Source organism: Pteropus medius, unplaced genomic scaffold (assembly GCF_902729225.1).
Source record: "Pteropus medius unplaced genomic scaffold, Ma_sr-lr_union100, whole genome shotgun sequence".
Taxonomy (NCBI): domain Eukaryota; kingdom Metazoa; phylum Chordata; class Mammalia; order Chiroptera; family Pteropodidae; genus Pteropus; species Pteropus medius.
Window position 1 is genome coordinate 5,410,599 of NW_024342471.1, and position 20,311 is coordinate 5,430,909.

The following is a 20,311-nucleotide window of genomic DNA, read 5'->3' on the forward strand; positions in this document are numbered from 1 at the left end:
GCTCCTTGTGACAGTTGCTTTTGCTGAACAGACTCAGCCAGCTGTGGAGTAGAGAGCGCACTCTGGAGTCAGCCTGCCTGGATTTGAACCCTGCTTCAGCCACTTCCTAGCTCCATGACCTTGGGCAAATCACCATGACTCAGTTTCCTAATCTGTAAAAAGGGAATAATAATAATAACGATGATAATATTTTTTTAATAAAAAAAGGGAATAACACTCATACCTACCTTGAAGGGTTGTTTTGAGGTTTCAGTATGTTGATGTGCATGCAAAGTGTTTAAACAGTGTCTGACACAGCACCAGATTTAGTTTTACTATTGTTGGTATTATTATCACCTCCAGGGCTGTTATCGCTAAAGCTCCAACGGCCCCACCAAGTACTGTGGGTTTTGCCAACTCATCCTCGCTCAGCAGGTCCGGCCACACCCACTGCTAACTCCGCGGGCCTGAGTCACCCCCGACTGTGTGTCGCCTGCGCCCTCCTATCCCACAACCTGCAGACTCACCCTGAGTCAGCCGGCCCGGGCGCTTCCACTCCCGGGACCCCACGCGGCGGAGAAGAGGAGGCGAGGCGCCCCCCGGCGGAGATTCGGAGCCCCGCGTCTCTACCGCAGCGCCCAACGAGCCGAGCCGACGTTGGATTGGGGAGCTCCGGATTGGAGCCGGACCACCGCGGGGCCGGGGGAGAAAGGCGATCGAAACCTGGGCCCCCCGCCCGCCCATGCACAATGGTACGGCCCGGCCGGGTTAAGGCCCGGGGGAGGCGGCGCGGCCAGCCGCGGCGGCATAATGGGGCTGCGCGCCGGAGGAGCACTGGGCAGGATGGGTGCGGGCGGGATGGGTGCGGGCCGGGGGGCGCCGGAGGGACCCGAACCAAGAAGCAGCGCTCAGGGCGGCAGCATCCACTCGGGCTGCATCGCCACGGTGCACAATGTGCCGCTGAGCGTGCTCATCCGGCCGCTGCAGTCTGTGCTGGACCCGGTCAAGGTGCAGAGTCTAGTGGACACGATCCGGGTGAGGCCCCGGGGAGGCCAGGGGGAGGGAGGGCTCCGGAGGAGGGAGGTCGCACTGGACGGGAGAGGGGACTGGTTCCAAACTCTACCGGAGCTCAGCAGTTGCTGTGTGACCTTGAACAAGTGACTGAGCCTCTCTGCGCCTCTCTTTCCTCACTTGAGCAAGGGGAATTGGACGAGACGATTAAAATAACGATCGCTAACTTTTATAAAGATGACACTTGCAGTGTCTTCGGTTCTTCACGCCAAGCCGATTAGGTAGATACTACTATTGTTCCTCTTTCACAGACGAGGAAACTGAGGAGGATTTAAGCAGCTCGTTCAAGGTCAGGCACTTAGAAAGTGGCACAACTTGGCCTCAGTGCCCAGGAGCATGGCCACCACACTATCTGGAGATAAGCTGTGCTGTCACTTCTGGTTGTGACGGTCAGTGGCAGGGAGACTGGGCATGTCTGTTTGCCAGGAGGGCCTTGTTTGAATTGTAACAGGGAGAGAACAGGGGTCAGCCCCACCACTGAAGGACGATGTTCAAGAATGCAGGAGTGACCCTGGAACTTAGGGGAAGGGAGGAAACATATGTACCAGGTTAGGTCTGCACGGCATCTTGTCCCATTCCCCCAGACCCTTAGAAGGTGACCATCTGAGACCCAAGACCCCACCAAACAGCTCCCTCAAATGTCTTTCAGTCTTAGAGTTTACACTGCTGTTCCCACTGCCTGAAACCATTTCTCCAGGTAACCACAGGGCCTTCTCCCTCATTTGTTTCAAGTCTCTGCCTCCTTGTCTGCCCTGGCTCATGGAGCCCTGGCCTCTCTAGCTGCCCCCTTAACCTTTGGTATTTCTCCATGAAGCACTTATATCCACCTGAAATTATACCTTTATTTGTTCATGTTTCATTGTCTGTCTGCCCCACCTCATGTGAACTCTACAAGAACAGGGACGTCATCATGCCTTGGCTGTTTTCCTCAACACTAGCACGGAGCCTGGCTTGGAGGATCTAGCCATGCATGCAGCTCGTTCTCCCACCCTGGGCCTTTAAAGAGACTTTTTCCCCTTCCGGGAAAACCCTTCCATCTTCTTTATTATTTCTAATGCCTCATTCTTCCTGTCTCAGGGTTAATATCTTCCCTGATGGCCCCTACTGGGTTAGGGGCCTCCTGTGGGCCCCTAGCCACTTGCATGCCCACCACCATAGTTCTGATCTCACTTGGTTTTAATGGGCTGTTTAGATACTTGTCTTCCACCCTACCTAGAACCATATGCCCTGTGAAGGCAAGAACCCAGACCTGTCTTTGCTTACCATAGGTATTAGTTTTCTATGAGTACTGTAACAAATTACCAGAAATTTAGTGGCTTAAAACAATGCAAATTTGTTATTTTATAATCCTATAGCCAGAAGTCCAAAATGGATCTGGCTGGGCTAAAATCACGATGTCAGCAGGGTTGCATTCCTTTCTGAGAATCCATTTCCTTGCCTTTCCCAGCTTTTAGTGGGCATCACATTCCTTGGTTCATGGCATCCTCCCTCCATCTTCAAAGCCAGCAACATCAGACCTCCTCTTCTGCCAGAATAATCTCCCATCTCAAGATCCTTAACTTAATTGCATCTGTCAAGTCCCTCATGCCATGCAAGGTAACATATTCACAGCCTCCAGTGATTAGAATGTGGCCATCTTTGGGAGCTGTTATTCTGCCTACCCTCCATCATGCCGCCAGCACCCAACATGGCTGCCCCTCCCCTCTCTAGTGCTCCACTGCCAAGCAGGCCGTGATCCATGCCACCCATGCGTCAGCTTCTTGACTCTCCATCCCATTTTACAGATGAGGAATAATGCTTAGAGAGGCGAGGTCACTTGCTCAGGGTCCCCCTGCTGTTCCATGGAGGAGCTGAGATTCAAATGCAGGTTCGCCCCTGGTTCTAGAGCCCTGGCTCATAAATGCTCATGACTTACTGCTTAATAATCATATCTGTAATAAATGGACAAATGAATACATCAAAGCAGCATAATAAGAAAAACTGTGGGCCAATGGCAGCTCACACTTAATACGGTCTTCCCAGCATCCTCTCCCCTCCATCCAGCCCTGCCCCAGGTTTCTCCTACTTAGAGGACCACCCATTCTCTCCCTGGCTGCAGGCCCCCAACAGGAAGTCAACTTAAATTCTCCTTCTCCTTCTTCACATTCACCCCTTCTGCCACTCCCCTCCAATCTACCTGCTAGATATATCCCAAACCTGTCCACCTCTCCCTGTCCCCTTCACCCCCTCACCCATGCCACTGTCTTCTGCTGAATACTTGCTGAGGCCTCACTTCCATCATCCCTGTTTTGTCCACCCCACCAAGGCTGCTCTCCCATGACAGCTTAATAGAATATTCGTTAGATCACGTCACCCACCCCCATGTTTAAAATGCTCCAGGGCCCACCCACTGCTCTTAGAAACCCGCAGGGCATTGCTCCTGCTGACCTTTCTAACCTCTTCTACTCCTCCACACTCCCTTGAGTCCACTCTGATCACACTGGCCTTCTTGCCATGCCTCCAATACAGTGAACTTGTTCCAGCCTCAGGTCTTTTGCACTTGCTGTTCCCTCTGCCTGGAATGCTTTTCTCTCCGGTAATTCACAGCATCTAAATTTGAGCACTTTCCATGTGCCAAGCATTGTTCAAAGTGCTTTACATATACTAACTCATTTAACCCTATAGTTCTATGAAGTGGGTATGTTTTCTTCATCCCCATTTGATAGATGGGGCAACTGAGGCACAAAGAGGTAAATTGTTCAAGGTCATGTAGCTGTTAAATAGCTGAGATTTGAACCTGGGTGTCAAGCTCTTACTCTAAACTATTCCAACCCTGTCTTCCAAAGTGGACTTCTCTATGTTCAGTTCTCTGCTCCACTGTCACCTCTTAGAGGCCTTATGGAGCCCCATCCCTGTCATGTCAACCTGTGTTATTGTCTTCAAGCACTTATCACTTTGACACTTACTTCTTCCTTCCATCCGCTCCATTCTACTGAAGCCCATGAAGGCAGGGGCTATGTCTTGTTCCAGCTGCATCTTATCCCCAGAGCCTAGAACAGTGCCAGGAATATATGGCGTGTGTGTTAAGTATATGCAGATATATGCAGATATACATGCATGTGGCGTGTTATAAATTCTTAAGAACCTGGTGTCTAGAAGGGGAAAAAGCCCTGATTTGTAGCATCTGTCCATTTTCCTGGTATAAATTCTCTCGCCATGATTGATTGCTAAGCTACCAAGGTGATGTCAGCCAGATCACAAAAATCCTGAATATTTAACAGTGTCTCTCACAAGCCGGCACAAGTGAATGTGAATACCCTATAGGAGCTCAACATAGGCTAACAAAGACTGTGAACTGTCAAGCATTAATCCATGCTCATTCACCCTGTGCCTCCTTCTCTCCAGGAGGACCCAGACAGCGTGCCCCCCATCGATGTCCTTTGGATCAAAGGGGCCCAGGGTGGTAACTACTTCTACTCCTTCGGGGGCTGCCACCGCTATGCAGCCTACCAGCAGCTGCAGCGAGAGACCATCCCTGCCAAGCTTGTCCAATCCACCCTCTCGGACCTAAGGGTATACCTGGGTGCTTCCACACCGGACTTGCAATAGCACCCTCCTTAGCACCTGCCACTATTCCCAAGAGCCCAGAAGACACACCTAGCCTCCAGTGAGCTGGACCATGCAGAAGGTGTATTAGTGGTGCATTCTCTTTGCTCCTGGAGGGAGGTCTGACTCTAAGCACCCTCTTTGCTAGCTGCAAGACCTTGGACATAACTACTGAACAGTGTGGGAGGCCCAGTTCCCAATGCTGTGAAAATGGATTGTGTCTTTGCTCTCAAGGGATTATTGAGAGGATAAAATGAGAAAGGAGATGGGTTTGGAGAGCTACATGCTGCTGGTTCCAGATTCTCAGGGTCGAGGATATTTCTGCATTTTTGTCTTTGTATATGCTATTATGTGGAATACACTTAGCTCTATACTTCTCAGTGGCTTAAACGAAGAGAAGTTTGTTTTTCCACATAGCATCAGTGTTGGAGACAGGTGGCTAATGATATTGGTTTAGCAGCTCAGGTAGAGCTCACATCACATCATTGCTTGTCGCTTCATGGTTACAGGATGGCTGCCATACCACCAGGAGTCATGTCTGTCTTCAAGGAAGAAAGGAATGGGGGAGGAGGAAGGGTCAAACCAGCTGGACCAGTGAAATTCTATCATAAAGTCAAACCTTTTTCAGAGGCATGTTGCCTGCTCTCTCTCTCTGAATATTTCCACTTAGGTCTTGGCCTAAGCCAGCTACCATTGCCAACCCTAGCTGCAAAGAAAGCTAAGACAGCAGGGAACAGAATTGTCACAAGCGAGTTGACTAGTCATATCTCATTTCCTGGGACTGGCACACTGCTGCTTGAGATAAAATTGGAATCCCATTACCAAAAGAAAAATGAGGAATTGTGTAATAGTTTGCCTTTGCTGTGTAACAAACCACTCTCAAATTTAGCAGCTAAAAACAAGTCATTTATTTGTCTACAATTCTGTGGGTTGGCAGTTTGGGCTGGGCTCATCTGGACAGTTCTGCTGATGTTGCCTAGGGTCCTTCCTGGGACTGCATGCAGTCAGCTGTCACTTCAGATGGGGCTGGATGGTCTAAAATGGTCTAACTCACTTGTCTGGCCGTTAGTAGGCTGTTGCCTGGGTGACTTGGTTCTCCTCCATGTGCCCTCTCCAGTAGGTCAGCTTAGGCTTAATCACATGATGGCCTCAGGATTCCAAGAGAATGAGAGTAGAAGCTGCAAAGCTTCTTGAGTTCTAGATCCAGAATTGGTACATCACTTCCGCTAAGTTCTTTGTTCAGAGCAAATCATAAGGCTGGCCCACATTCAAGGGGAAACAGACTATTCTTCTTAGAAAAACTGAAAATAATCTGTGGCATTTTTCATCTATGACAAATGATTTGTATAAGCAAATAATGGTCAGAGTCCCTCCCCGCTACATCTCTCTCTCTCTCTCTCTCTCTCTCTCTCTATCTCTCTCTTCTTGTCTCGTGTGTGCGTATGCGCAGGGGTCTCACTGTGCCTGTACACATTAATCCTGGCCTCGGGCTGGTCTTAGGGAAGAGTAGCATAGAGTGGATCTCTCCCAGATTTGGGCCCACTCTAGTAGGGGCATCTCTCTTTGTCTGCACTGGTGGGGTGGGGTAGGCCAGGTGGGACATTCCAAAAGGGCCTCTGAAAACCAGAGTCCTAGGAGAAAAGGGAGAAGTAGAGGAAGAGTACAAAGTGAGGTCGGCCCTGCTCTTCCTGCCCTGCTAAGGGATCTTGATCGAGCATTTTAAGCCTCAGTTTCCCCAACTCAGTAATGACGATAACAGGAGAAAATGACTGAGGTGATCAGTAGAATTTAAAAGGAATGTAGTCCTAAATGCAGTGTGATATCCTGGATTGGATCTTGGAACAACAACAACAACAAAAAGGGACTTTAGTGGAAAAACTAGAAATCTAAATAGAGTCTGGTTTTTAGTTAATAACATGCCAATGTCAGTCTGTTAGTTTTGACAAATGTACCATGTAAAGTGTAAGATGTTGACGTTGAGGTAGGCTGGGTACCGAGTATATGAAAACTCTCTATACTATCTTGGCGACTTTTCTTTAAATCGAAAATCATTCTCAAATAAAAGTTATTTAGAAAAAAAGAGGGGTGTAATTGCTTTTGACCAACGGTTCAATTTCTCAAAATGGTTTGCTAAAACACAGGTGGCTAGCCTCCACCCGCAGAGTTTCTGATTTAGTAGGTCTGGGGTAGGGCCTGAGAATTTGCTTCCTAACAGGTTCCCAGGTGATGCTGCTACTGCTTCTGTTAGGGACCACAAGCTGAGAAGCACTGATCTAGACTGTCAATTGTTTTCAAACACGGTGATATCCTCTCCACCCCCACTGGTCTGGCTCCCAGAAAGATCTGTGTTCTAGGGCCAGCTTATGCACCCATTCCGCTGTGACATTGCTCAAGCCCTTTTCTAGGGGGCTTTTTCCAAGCTGTGAGATGGACTGTCTGTCCCTAAGGTTTGTAGCAAGGGTCAGGAAGCTAAGGACGTGATTTGTAAACTGTGCTGTCATGAGGTGCCACTCTCACGTGAATAATCTTCCTGTACCCAATGGCTATAGTGACAGAATGGTTGCCCCTTCCTGAAAGCACCTTTTCTTCTTGCAGATATGGTTCTCGCAAGTAAGGTAACGTTAGGGGCTCCTCTTGGCACTGGGCAGGGAATGCAGAACAGACTTAGAGTGAGAGGGATTGGTCATTCTTAAGGGAGAGCTGGGTTTTGCAAGATGAAACCTGGTTGCTCTCAGTAGAGGCTGAGAGCTGCGTCTCCCTCTTATGCCAGCAGGTGGCGCTGCTTTCTGGCGTGCGGGAATAGGGCTAGGCCTGTAGCCCGCAGAGCTACGGGAAGGGGGTGGGTAGAGAGACCTGGCTGAGAGCGAGGCCCATCATTGACCAGAAAGGCAGGGGGTCCAGGCATGAGAAGGAGACCTAGTTGAGAGTTGGGAGTTTCCGGTTCTATTTATTCTACTTAATACTGACTGCTCTTGGTCTGTGGCCTTGCACATATCATGGCCTCTTCAGGACTGTCTGTCTCCTAGTCTGCACTGGAGGTGCTGGACTCGATGGTCTCAGGCTCCGCAAAGGCGGCACCTCCTACAAGCTTCCTGATCCTCCAGGCTGAGCCACATGTTTCTTCTGGGCTCTTCTGATCCAATTGTGTGTCTCCTCCCCAAACAAACCACTGCCTCCAGGACTTGGGTCCGATAAAATGCAGTATGCAGGGACCCTTTAATCCCTTCATTGCGGTGGAGACAACCCTCTTCACATAATAGATTTAAAAAATTGTTTTAATGTCACAAGTTAATATATTTAGCTTTATAACATTAAGATATTCAAATACTAAGTAATTAAATACTTAAAAATTGAAATATCAGAAGCAAATGGAAGCCCAGCTTATGAGTCCCAGTTCTGGTTGTCCCTTTGTCCTCCCTCGTTGAGACAATCACCTTAATGAATTTGGCATATACCCTTCTAATTTTGCAGTGTGTATATGTGCGTAAGTAAAAAATGCTTTCTTTTATTTACATGATTTTGCAGATTGCATTTATTCCGTGGCAATGTGCCCTAGTCATCTACCTCATTAGTGCCTTTGCTCTTCTTCCAGAATCTCCTTCATTCTGGACACTTCTTCAGAAGAGCCTTCCCTGACCATACTGTCTAAAACAGCCCTGTCCTCCATCATTCCATCATCTTAATCAATTTTATTTTCTTCGTGGTCTTTATCACACTCCCTGAAATTATCTTATGTGTCTATTTATGACAATCTCACCCACTAGAAAATAAATTCTTGAGACACGGCTTCATCTGTCTTGTTTATCGCTCCAGGCCCAGTGCCAAAAACAGTATATGGTACTTAGTAAGTATTCAATAAATATCTGTTGAGTAAGTAAATTCTATATAGGTCTAGCTTATTCTTTTCATTGCTGCATGGTGTTCCAGGGTCTGAATATAACCATTTATTAGTCATTCTCCTATTAATGAACATTTGGGGGTTTACAGTTATGTTGCTGCTGTGAACGTCTTCACCCATCACTCTTTGTGCCCTCAACTGTATACCTAGGAGTGGACAGCCTGGCCAATACATAGCTCAATTTCTAATTTCTAAGTTACTGGTGAATTGCTCTCCAGAGTGGCTGTTCCAAGTGTCTCTCCCTCCAGCAGAGTTTAGGGGTTGCTTTCCTTCCATACACTCCAACCTTAAGTGCCTCTTCTTAACCTGTTTTAGGTCATGAACATGGTTAAGAATCCTAAGAAAGCCATGATCCCTTCCTCCAGAAACACACAAATATTTCAGGCAATTTCTGGGGCTCCCTGGACTTGATGGCCTTGCCCCCCATACACACCCCAGAGGACCCTAAATCAAGTATTTAGAAGCCTAATCGTCTCATGGTATGAATGGGAACACTGTGGCACACATTGGTGGGGGTGTGAATGGATGAATAAATGGGACTTAGTTTTATGGGGGGTAAAGTGTTCAGATCCTGATCTGTCACCTATCTGGGGGTACAAAGGGAAGAGTTTCCAGCCCTGCTCTACCCTGGACCTGGGGGACAGGAGTTTGGTCTCCAAGAGGTCCCTGGACTCAGGTCTGGGCAGTTCCACCTGTCAGCCCCGGGAAAAGGCAGACCAAGTCTGGCATCCGGGGTCAAAGCAGGGCACCAGGAAGAGGCTCTCTGACCCCTGGGTGAGAAGGGGGCTGCAGGTCATCTGTGCCTGCTTTCCATACACGGGCACTCCCTGTTTCAAATCACATTTGCTTCTTCCGTCAGACTCAGGCTTTGGGGTTTGAATCGCGACTGTAGAACCTTCTTAGCGTGCTCATTACTGAGAGGCTGCCATAACCACCACCACCAATATCATCATCATCATTATCATCATCATCATCATCATCATCATCATCATCGCTTCCATCCTCGATACAGTAGTATGGAGAGGTGGACAAGACAGAAATTATCTTCCCCGCTGGACACGTGGGCAAACTGAGGCCCCTATCAGAGCAGCGACCTGCCGCAGAGCCCCTGGCGAGAGCCGCCTGGTTAATGGGCCCGCACACACCGACCCCCGCCGGCATCCGCCCCGCCCGCCCTCGCGGCCTCTTCCCGGGGTCTGACCCCCGGCGCTGCCTGACAGATGACCTCAGCTGCCGCCAATCCATTGGTTCCAGCTCCCGGGGGGAGCGCAGAACAAAGCGCGCTTTGTGGCGGGGCCGTCTCCTCACCCGGCGCGTCCGCCGCCGGGACCCCCTCCGGAACTCGGAGCGACGCCCCCCAGCCGACAGCCGTGTAATGTCTTCCAGGCCGCGCAGCTCCTTCCAGAGGCGGAGCCGCGCTCGCCTCCCCCGGGGGGCTCCCTGGACCACCTAGGGCCCCTGCTTGCCGCGACACCCCCCGCCCCCCACCGGCGGTGGGATTGGGAGACGTCTCCAGCGGGAGGTTGTGCTAGCCGCCAACCTGTCCCTGTGGAGGAAGCAAGTGGGCAAGAGGAATCCGTGCTCGTAGTCCAAGCCGTGGGCACAAGGCAGGTGCTGCCACCTGATAACCTTATGCTAGCCCTGAGTGCTACCATATGGGGTGGGAAATATTATTATTGGTGGTGGTGGTGTTACTATTACTGTTGTCATTGTTGCTGCCATTGTTACTATTATTGTTATTATTTTGTAGAAGTGAAAGATTAAGATTAAGATAGACCTGGGTTTGAATCTTGGCTTTGTCACCTATTGGCTGTGGGATCCTGATAAGTAAGTTCACCTCTCATCTCAAAACAGCATTAGTAGCCAACATTTCCTGAGCACCTACTGTGTGCCAACTACCAAGTGCTTAAGCGTTTATTTAGCTAATTTAATCCTCACAACAACCTTAGGAGGGAGGTGTTATTGTCCTCATTTTACAGAGGAGGGGACTGTGGCTCTAGCTGTCCCAGAGAGAAAGTCACCTCTCTGAGCCTGTTTCCTTGTCTGTAAAATAGAGATAAAGTATAGTAACTCCGCAAGGGCTGATCACTCTCATTAGAGGGCACAGGGGCTGAGAGCAGGTCCCCGGCTTGCCCAGGAGCACCCAGCATGGGTCTGCACCCCAGTGTTGTGAGGCAAACTGGATGGGACAAGGGCAGGGGCTGTAGGCGATGAGATGGGGGGTGGGCACAGTCAGCTGGGGAGGCACCTTGTAGGTGGTTAGGACTTCAGTTATTCCTCCAAGTGACCTGGGCACCATGTGAGGCTGCTGAGTGGAGGGTAGATTAGACCAGGGTGGAGAGAAGTGATCAGACTCTAGATATAATTCGAAGGTAGAGCCTCAGAATTTTCCAGTGGATGAAACTCGATCTGAGGGATAGAAAGAAGGATCCCGATGACTCCCTGATTCCGGAATTCATCAGCTCTTTCCAGATCCTTCACAGTAGGGCCCCAGTTCCCCAAGAGCACAATGAGGAAATGAGCTTAGAAAATAAGTTTCTTCAAATCCCATCAAAAGCCTCCTTCACAATTTGGGCCACTTGGAACAGGAGGGCCTGGTATCACTTTAAAGGAATATTGTTTTTGAATTGTTAAACCTATCTGTTTTTGTTTTATATCAATTAAAAAAAAAATTAAGGAAACTTGAGATAGCCAGCCTAAATGGAAAATCAGTATCATGTGACATAAATAAATGTAGCCGTCAATATAAACAATGTAAACAACATTGTTCCTAACTGCCTCCAGATCTGGTTTAGGGACTCTCACTTTGCAGCAAGTGTTTGAAAAATCCACCTGCTTCCAACCCAGGACTCTCTCCTTGTAGGAGTCAGGATCATCACGTTCTGCATCCTCATTCTTTTTTTATTGTATTTAACAGACAAAAAGCACTTATGATAGTGTTTAAATGCTTTCCAAGTATAAAGACACTTGGTCCTCACAAAAACCCCATGAAGTTATTATCCTCACTTTGCAGATGAGGAAACTGAGGCTCAGAGAGATGAAGTCCCTGTCCACGGTTACACAACAGGGATGAGGCAGAGCCAAGATTCAAATCCAGTCAGGCATGTCATTGAAGGCATATCATTTTCACTTTGGAAGTGCCAAACTATTGGAACAAGGAGAGCTTTCAGTTCATTTTAATTCGGTAAGTATTTACTGAGCATCTACTAAAATTTAAGTCCTATTATATCGCCCCTTGCTTAAAAGGGTTGGAGGATCAAATTTAGAAAACAATTTCAGGCTCCTCATTGTCAGTGCCCTGAATGACCTGCTCTTCCTCAGATCATCCCACTACAGCCAAGCTGGCTGCCTCACAGTTCTCAAATGCTTTCTGACCTCAGGGCCTTTGCACTTGCTCTTGCCTCCACCTGGAATGCCCTTCCTCTGGTTCTTCTGGCTCCTTCATATCCTTCAGGACTCAGCTCAGTGTCAACTCAGGCTTCTTTTGCTTCCTCATCCCTCCCATGGTCTCCCCACTATTCTCGCCCTTACCCTTTCTTTGCGGCTTGTAATTGTTTTGTTTATTTCCTTGTAAACTTGTTCTTTGTCCTGCTGCCCCACCATGAAGTAAGTTCTGTGCAAGCAGAACCTGGTGGTGGGCAGAGCAGCTAAGTATCTGGGATGAAGAGCCCACAGAAGAGCAGACTGGGAGAGGTGACATTTGGACTGTCCCCAGATAGGGGAGCAGATGTGTCTATGAGCTGCGGAGGGCAGAGGGTCACCAAGAACATCAACTTAATACAAGAAAAGGTCTTTCACACAGTCCTAGTTATTAGACAACGGAAAGGACTATGTCATGAGGTAGTGAGCACCCCATCGCAGGAGTTATGCAAATGAGATAGGACAACCCCTGATTAGGACCACCAGATGTGTTGGGGCTGTGCAGAATGGACTCATTGCCATAGATGGGGTAGATATTCATTCACTTGCTCTTTACCCACTCGTTTATTCATTCTGTCTCCTATCTACTCATTTATTCATTGACCGTGTTTTCCAAACTTTGCTGCATAGCGCACAACCTCCTGAGTTTGGCTACACATACATGGCATCTATACTTAATATCTTAAGTACTTACATCTTATGTATATAACATCTTAAGTCAGGCTCGGGGGGCTGACTTAAATTTAAAAACGTGTTTTTACATCAACATTATTGAGGTTTTATTTACGTACAATAAAACTCACCCATTTAAAGAATACAGTGCAATACATTTAGACAAATATACACACCCATGTAACCACCACCTCAGTCAAGACACAGAACATTTCCATCACTGCTACGAGTTTCCTTGTGCCTCTTTGCAGTCAGGCCCCCATCACTACCCTGGCCCCAGACAATCACTTTATCAGAAAGTGCCAAACACATCTCCAGAGTTTCTCCAGGACCAGTTTGCACTCCCACCAGCAATACCCAAACATACATGAAAAATCAGAATCTCTTACCACAATTAAAAAGTAACTGATCAAAATGAATAAAATGGAAACAAAATAATATCCTCAAATTCTAGCTGGATACCATTGCCTGTAGAAGCTCCGAGCCTAAGACCAGCTTCCTAAAGGTTAAAAAAGAGAGAGGAAGAGAGAGAGAGACACCCACAGGTATTAGAAAGGTGTTACTGGTATCCTTGGAGACTTTCTCCTTGGTCTATTGGAAGAACTGGGAGATACTAAAAAAGAATGACTTTCACACTGTGAGTTTGTTGTTATTTAATATAGTCGGCCTTCAGTATCTGCACAGGATCTGTTACAGACCCCAACGGATACCAAAATAGTTTATATGCATAGTATTTGCATATAACCTATGCACATCCTCTCATGTACTTTAAATAATCTCTAGATTACTTATAATACCTAATACAATGTAAGTATTATGTAAATAGTTGTTATACTGTATTGTTTAGGAGTCAATTTTTTGGAATTTTTAAATATCTGCATTTGGTTGAATCTGTGGATACAGAACCCATGAATATGGAGGGCTGAATGTTCTTTGTTGCTGTTCACCCACATCATCTTTTGTCCACTTCTACCCTCACCCCAGTGGTGCAAGTTCCACAAGGCAGCACCTCATCTCCTCTTCCATCCACCCACTCTTTCATTTATTCAAATGGCAAGCGTTTATTAGTAGATACTCTGGGCCAGTTGCTGGAGCTACAGAGAAAAACTACGTTCTCGTCACTATGTCAGCCTTGAGGATAGTATAGTGCCAGGTACATGTTAGACTCTGAGCAAATATCTGTTGAATGGGCTGCTGTGAAATGAAAGACACAAATGCCCATATCCTCCTTGATGCTCTAAGCTGTTACTCTAAAAAGGTTTGCCTAGAGCTATCAAGGAAGGCTTCTCTGAGGAGGTGGCCTTTGCATAGAAACTTAACCACTTCCTTCCACTCATTCTTTTTTCTCTCATTTGACAGATGGGGAAATGGACGCACACAGAGGTAAAGTGACTTGCTCAAGGCCACACAGGAAGAAGAGAGGGAAATGAGAGATAGGCAGAACCTAGGACTCAGGGCTCCAGCCCACCATTTCTCCAAGAGCTGGGCCCGGTCTCAGACCAGTAAAGAGGAGAGCATGCCTAGGGAAGGGACTCCTAGGCCCTGAGTCTGGAATCCATTTGCTTCGGCCAGCAATGTTTTCCCAAGGAAAAGTGGGAGGCCCTGGCCCTGCCCCTCCCTGTCCTACGCTCTCATCACCACCACCATCTGCTCCCTGTTTATTTATTTATACTTAAGTCTCACCTCCCAACACTGCCAGAGGAACCAAACATATCGGCATCCCTGTAGAGAGGGGAATAGAGGGAGAGGGAGGCCCAGGTCTGAGAGCTCCTACTACCCCTGCAGGGGCCAGCCAGGGTGACTGGGTTCACATCCCAGCTGTGGGACTTCCCTGCTGTTGACTGCTCTGTGCCTCTGTCTCTTCATCTGTAAAATGGGGTTAATAATAATAGTCACCTCCTGGGGTTGTTAGTAAGGACTTAGTAAAGTGCTTTGGACAGCCTCTGGCACAGACACATGCAACAAGTGTTTCTGTTGTGCTGTGTGACCTTGAGCAACGCACTACTACTCTCTGGCCTATTCCTTCGTCCCTGCACCGGGTGGCTAGTCACACGATCTAAGGAACTCCAAGCCTAATGTCCTAGAGTTTATGAGGGCTACAACCCCTGTCTCCTCCCCAGGACCCTCTCCCCTGGCCTGGCCTAGGGTGGAAAGTTAATGCCTGCACCCTGCACCCCGTGGAGATTGCCCTCCTACAATCTCCTAACCACAGGGAAGGCAAAACTACACCTTCCCCAGCCCCACACCTCAGACCAGGGAAGCCCTCACCTCAGCTCCCTGAATTGCCACCCCCTGGAAGGCTAGCACCTGCTGCCATCCGCAGAGGTGCTGATGTGCTGATTGTAGCTGCCAATGCAAATCCCAGGGGACTGGGCCCAGCTGCTCATTAATGATAATTAGCTCAGGGTCTGTCAGCTGGGAAGGAGCTGCCAGGCCCAGGCTGCTCCTGGGCTTTGTTCTGGTGCCACCTCCACAGGCACAGCCATCCTCCATCCTGGGCTATAGTGGACTGTGTGAACCCACCGATCCCCAAATTGACCCTCTCCTCTGTTCCCCATCCCCCATCCAAGCCTTCATTCCTCTGGTCTGAGTCTTCAACCCCCACATCTGAAACCCATCCTCCCTCTGTTCTGCCAGCTCCCTCTGCCCCTAGCCTATCTGAGACCCTGTGGCCCTCACCAAGTCCCCATCTATCTCACTGAAACCTTGTTCCCGCCACGTCCCCACCTCTCCTTTAAGCCTCCTCTTCTCTCAGTGAGCCCCATTCCTCTCTCCGTCCTACTTCCGCCCCCTCTGAGCCTATGCCCCCCTGAGCCCCCTACCCCCTTGCACACCACACAATGTTCAGATACCCACTTGAGATGCATGTGCCATTTGGGGGACCAGATTACGCTGCATAAGCCACAGGGGACAGGTTTCTGGAAGGAGAAGGGAGAATTCACCAACAGGCAGATCTGAGAGCCACCTCAAGAGGGAACGCGCACCCATCACCTGAGGCCCAGGGGCAGCACCTGGACTCCTGCCAGCACAGGACTGAGCAGCCCCAGGTGCCTGTTCCGGAGAATCCTCTTGAGTCAACAGACCTGACCCCTGTTGCTTCTGGGGGGAGGAAGAGTTGGGGTAAACAGCTGGGGCTTCCATAACCAGAGAGGGCCTGAGCAGCAGGAGTTTTAAGAGGCCAGTGAAGGGCCACGGAGACATTTATGGGGCACGTCTCACTGTCAGCTGGACCCATGTGAAGCATGTTCCCTCCTCATTGTCCCCAGGAAACCAAGGCTTGGGAGGGGCCATCATCTGCCTGACTCTCACAGAAGGGCCTGTGCTGTGCTCAAACCAAGCAGGCTTACTTACTCCTTGTCCCAATTTCTCTCTGCTATACCCTGAGGCCTCCCAGGCCAGGGAGAGAGGAGGGGACAGGGTGAGCCCCACCCCCATGAGAGGAGACTGGGGGAGCAGAACCCCCAAGGAGGTTGGGAATGGTGGGGAGGGAGAGAAGAGGCAGGTATCTGTGGGATCCTCTATCTTCGCCTCATTAGCCCATCCCCCACCCTAGTGGGCCCTGCCACCCCCACCCCATTCTCATGGCCTCATGGCTTGGCCTGTACCTGCCACGCCACTCCCTGACGATCTGCCTGCAGAGGATCAATGGGGCTCCCAAGGCCTGGCTCAGCAGGAAACTGCAGGGAAGTCCCTAAGAAGAGGACCTGTGGTGGCGGCGGGGGAGGGGAGAGTGGGGAGAAGTGAGGCTGGGATTAGGCCTGTGAGCCTGGGTCTAGCATCTCGTTGGGGGAGACCCCAGAAAGGCCTAGCTCCCCACCAGCGAGACCTGTCAATTCCCTTGTGCAGGGTCCCAGGCTGGTTTCAGATCTGCTTTGCCTTCTAAGTTTGGGCACCTGTCCCTTCCCCACTCTGGCCCTCAGTTTCCTTATTTGTGAACATGAAGAGATTGTCTCTCAGGTGGACACAAGGTTCTAAAATTAGCAAAAGTTCTCTTTATGGGCACATAGAAAATGGTCTCCAACATGTTAAGTGCAATTTGAAGGTCTTCTCTATAACAATGGAGGCCACTGAGGCTCCTCTCAGAAGCTGAATCTAAAGTCACCCCAAAATTGATCTAAAGGTTTTACCATGCAGATGGGAAAACTGAAGCCCAAAGTAAGGAAGCTATTCTCAGCCATACCTAATACGATTTTTGTTGAGGGCCTTCTTTGTTCTAGGCCCTCTACTAGGTGTGTGGGGAGTTGAGGAAGAGACTGGGGAGAAAACCCACAACCATCCCTGCCCTCATGGAATTCACTCTCCAGCTCACGGAAGCTCATATTGACTAAACATAGTAGGTGCTGGAGGGAAAAATAGAGAGAGCACCAAGAGAGACCAGCTTTGGTGGAGCCACTGGGGACAAAGAGCCTGTTAGCTAGGAGGGATGGTCAGTGAGGTGGTATTACAGCTGAGACTTCGAAGAACAGGAAGTCGCTCTGTGAAGAAGCGTGGAGGGTGACTGAATGTTACCACCATCGTTGTTAATCATAGCAAAACCCAGAAGTGACCCAAATATTCATTGCCATGAAGTTTCAGATAATATATTACAGTATATTAATAGAATGAAATACTATACAGCAATGAAAAGGGAAGTGCCGCTGCCTGTCTCAACACAGATGAATCTCCAATGAATACGGAGGAAGGAAAGAAACAAGTGATGTAGGATGCATATCACAAATACAAACATGTATTGTGGGAATTTCTATACACTTTTAGGAATGAAATACAGTCCTATATATTGAGTAAGGATTTATACATGTTTAGTAAAAGTTAAAACATTCATAGAAATGATAAATATCAGATGCGGTTTCTTTGGCGTGGAGCAGGGAACTGTTTTCAGGAAGGGATATCGGGGGCTGTGTATCAGAGCTATCTATCCTGCATAACGACCTCACAACGTGGTGTTTAAAAATGACAATATGTCAACTGTAATTGAAAAAAGTATTTAAAATAAAATAAAAGCAACGATAGTCGTTTATCATATCTCGCAGTTGTTTGAGGGTCAGGAATTTGGGAGTGGTTTAACTTGGTGGTTCTAGTCCTCTGGAGGTTGCATTCAGATGTCACCTGGGCCCACAGTCATCCAAAGGCCTGACTGGTGGTGGACGTGATGAGAGCAGAGACTCAGTTCCTCTCCACATGGACCTTGCCAGGTGACCTGGATCCCATCACAACATGGTGACTGGATTCCAAAAGGGACAGACAGACATCTGGGCAGAAACTGTATCCTTTTTGTGGCCTGACCTCAAACATCACTTCCGCCACGGTCTCTTCGTCAGAAGCAATGACAAGGCCCAGCCCACACTCAGAGGTAGAGGAAAATAGATGCCACCTTTTGAAGGAAGGAGCGTCAAAGAATTTGTGGACATATTTTAAAATCACTACACCTACAGTTATGTTTGAAAAGTTTTCTTTCTTAAACTGGTTGGTGAGGACATGGGATTTTATTTTATTATTCTCCATATGTCTTTTGAGTGTTTACAACCACAGTGGGAGATGGGGAGTGGGGAAGGGGTGAGCAGTGCCCAAATCACACAGGGTCTTCTCGGTGAAGGTCACATAATGGGCGGGGCAACATCAGAACCCTGAGCAGGGCAGGGTGAGCTCTGCTTCCCTTCTGAGTCCAGGCACCTGGCAGGGGCCTGGCCTGGAGGAAGTCTCAATGTTGGTGGCAATTCTGTCTCTGAACACAGCTCCTCTGAACACAAGTACCTACTCTTCTGAAGTTTCCCATCCACTCCCGTCCCCTGACACCTGGCTCATTTCCCCAGAAGCATCGTTTGTACAAGTTTCTGGGATATTCGTCCAGAGAGATACCACTTGTCTAGAAACATAGACGGAAATACATACACTTTATTCCTTCCCAAAAGGAAGCCTAGTATACACATGCTTCCATATCATTTTTCCCCTTATCAATATATTTTGGAGATTCTTCCATATTAGTACATAGCAAACTTCTCCGTTCTTTTCCATGAGTTCACAGTACTCCATCATGTGGATGCGCTGTAATAAAACCAACATCTCATACATAGAGACATTTCTTTTATTTGCCTTTCTTACTACTTTTTGAACTCCAAATGTAGGAAGTCAAGTTAAAAAAAAAACCAACTCAGTTCATGGCAGATTATTATCGTTGACCCTTGCACAACCCTCCTTTATTCTATTTTTCTCTATTTCCTTGTATCTTGTTTCGCCTTCCCACTTTATGCACCTCTGCAGACCCATTCTGATGGGGTCCATGTGTGTCCTCCGATGTGTAAGCTTTCTTGGGGAACATAATATGATTGTATTGTATTATTGCATCCTGCGTAGGCATTTTAAATATATTTTTGTTCTATTGCTCATCTGTCTAATTTGGATCAAGTAGTGGTTCGACCTGTGACTTCTAATTGCTGACTAGAGCTCCTTGGTTTGCATCTACCACGTTTTCCTCCCTACTACTCCAGTAATGGGCACCTAGATGGTCTCTAACTCTCTGCCACTACAACAGCACTTCTGTGTCCTTGTCTGGGCTATATGAGAATTTTGACTGCACAAATAGGAGTACAGTTGCTGGGTCACATGTATTCTGGTTATATTTTGCACCACAATAAATTACCTTCAACGTTGAGACTTGAAACAACCACTTTGTTTGTGATTTTGTGGGTCAGGAATTCAGGAAGGGCTCAGCTGAGTGGCTCGTCTCTGAACCATGTGGTATCTATCAGCTGAGTCAGCTGAGACTACGCACTTACCCTCTCATCCTAGAGGACACCTCTCCATGGCTAACTAGACTTCCTCACAGCATGGCATTCTCAAGGAGGTCAGACTTCGTTCATGGCAGCTGGCTTATCCCCAAACAATCATTCCAAGAAAGAGGAAGTGGAAGCTGCTAGTCTTTTAAGACCTGGGCCTAGAAACTGACACAGCATCACTTCCACCACAGTCGTTGGTCAAAGCAGTCACGGATCAGCCCAGATTCAGAGAATGGGTGTATAGACTCACCTTTCCATGATAGAAATACCAAAAAATTGGTGGCCATATTTTATACACTCCAATATATATTTATATGTTTAACTTGAAAGCTTGCACTCCAGATGGCAGCTCCAGTCCTTACTCCCCCAGCACTATCTCCACATTCCCACCCACACTTGGCTCCATCCAGTCTGTTCAGTTCTCCTTTCGCACAGCAAAAACATTCTCGTATTGGGTCATTTCACCTAATGCAAGTATAAACATAGGCTAGATCCCGGAAGCAGACATAGTAGGTTAAAGGGTACGTGCACTTATAATTTTGACAGATATTGTCAGTGCTTCAATAACCCCTGAGTTCCATCTCTTCATAACTTCTCGCCACCTCTACCCACACCCTGCTGGTACAAGCCACCCTCCTCCCTGGGCTCCCAGCTTCTGTCCTGGCCCCCACTGTCCATTCTCCACATGAAGCCAGAGGGATCCCCTTAAAACCTAAGTCAGGTCCTGTCCCTCTTCTGCTCAGAAGCTCATGATGACCTTCCACATTACTCAGAGTAAAACGTTCTCGCGATGGCTCTGAAGCCCTACATGTCTGACCCCGTGACCTCTCTCACCTTGTACCTTCTGCCAGGCTCACTCCCATCTTAGGGCCTTTGCACTTAACGGTCCCTCTACCTCAAATGCTCTCTTCCG

The 20,311-nt window shown here is 48.3% G+C and overlaps 1 protein-coding gene and 1 long non-coding RNA gene across 3 annotated transcripts; both read left to right on the forward strand.

The window, feature by feature from the left end:
* The first annotated feature begins 549 nt into the window (after positions 1-549).
* Positions 550-5,522, forward strand: SRXN1 (sulfiredoxin 1). Of its 2 annotated transcripts, XM_039863965.1 has the most exons (3): positions 550-731; positions 2,498-2,646; positions 4,435-5,268. In XM_039863965.1, the coding sequence occupies exons 1-3, from the start codon at positions 722-724 to the stop codon at positions 4,636-4,638; spliced, it is 363 nt and encodes a 120-aa protein (XP_039719899.1). In that variant the 5' UTR covers positions 550-721; the 3' UTR covers positions 4,639-5,268. The 2 variants fall into 2 exon arrangements, with proteins under 2 accessions (XP_039719899.1, XP_039719898.1); XM_039863964.1 differs by lacking the exons at positions 550-731; positions 2,498-2,646 and adding an exon at positions 775-1,014 and having other exon boundaries at positions 4,435-5,522.
* A 628-nt stretch (positions 5,523-6,150) lies between these two features.
* Positions 6,151-11,292, forward strand: LOC120603498 (uncharacterized). The gene is made up of 2 exons (XR_005653029.1): positions 6,151-9,012; positions 9,393-11,292. It is a non-coding gene; the product is annotated as an uncharacterized LOC120603498 (long non-coding RNA).
* Positions 11,293-20,311: the final 9,019 nt, after the last annotated feature.

Bases quoted from the DNA above. Each gene is read 5' to 3' on its own strand.
- SRXN1 (XM_039863964.1), top strand. From the start codon at position 790: ATGGGGCTGCGCGCCGGAGGAGCACTGGGCAGGATGGGTGCGGGCGGG. The intron at 1,015-4,434 runs GTGAGGCCCCGG...CCTTCTCTCCAG, and splicing joins GTCTAGTGGACACGATCCGG to GAGGACCCAGACAGCGTGCC.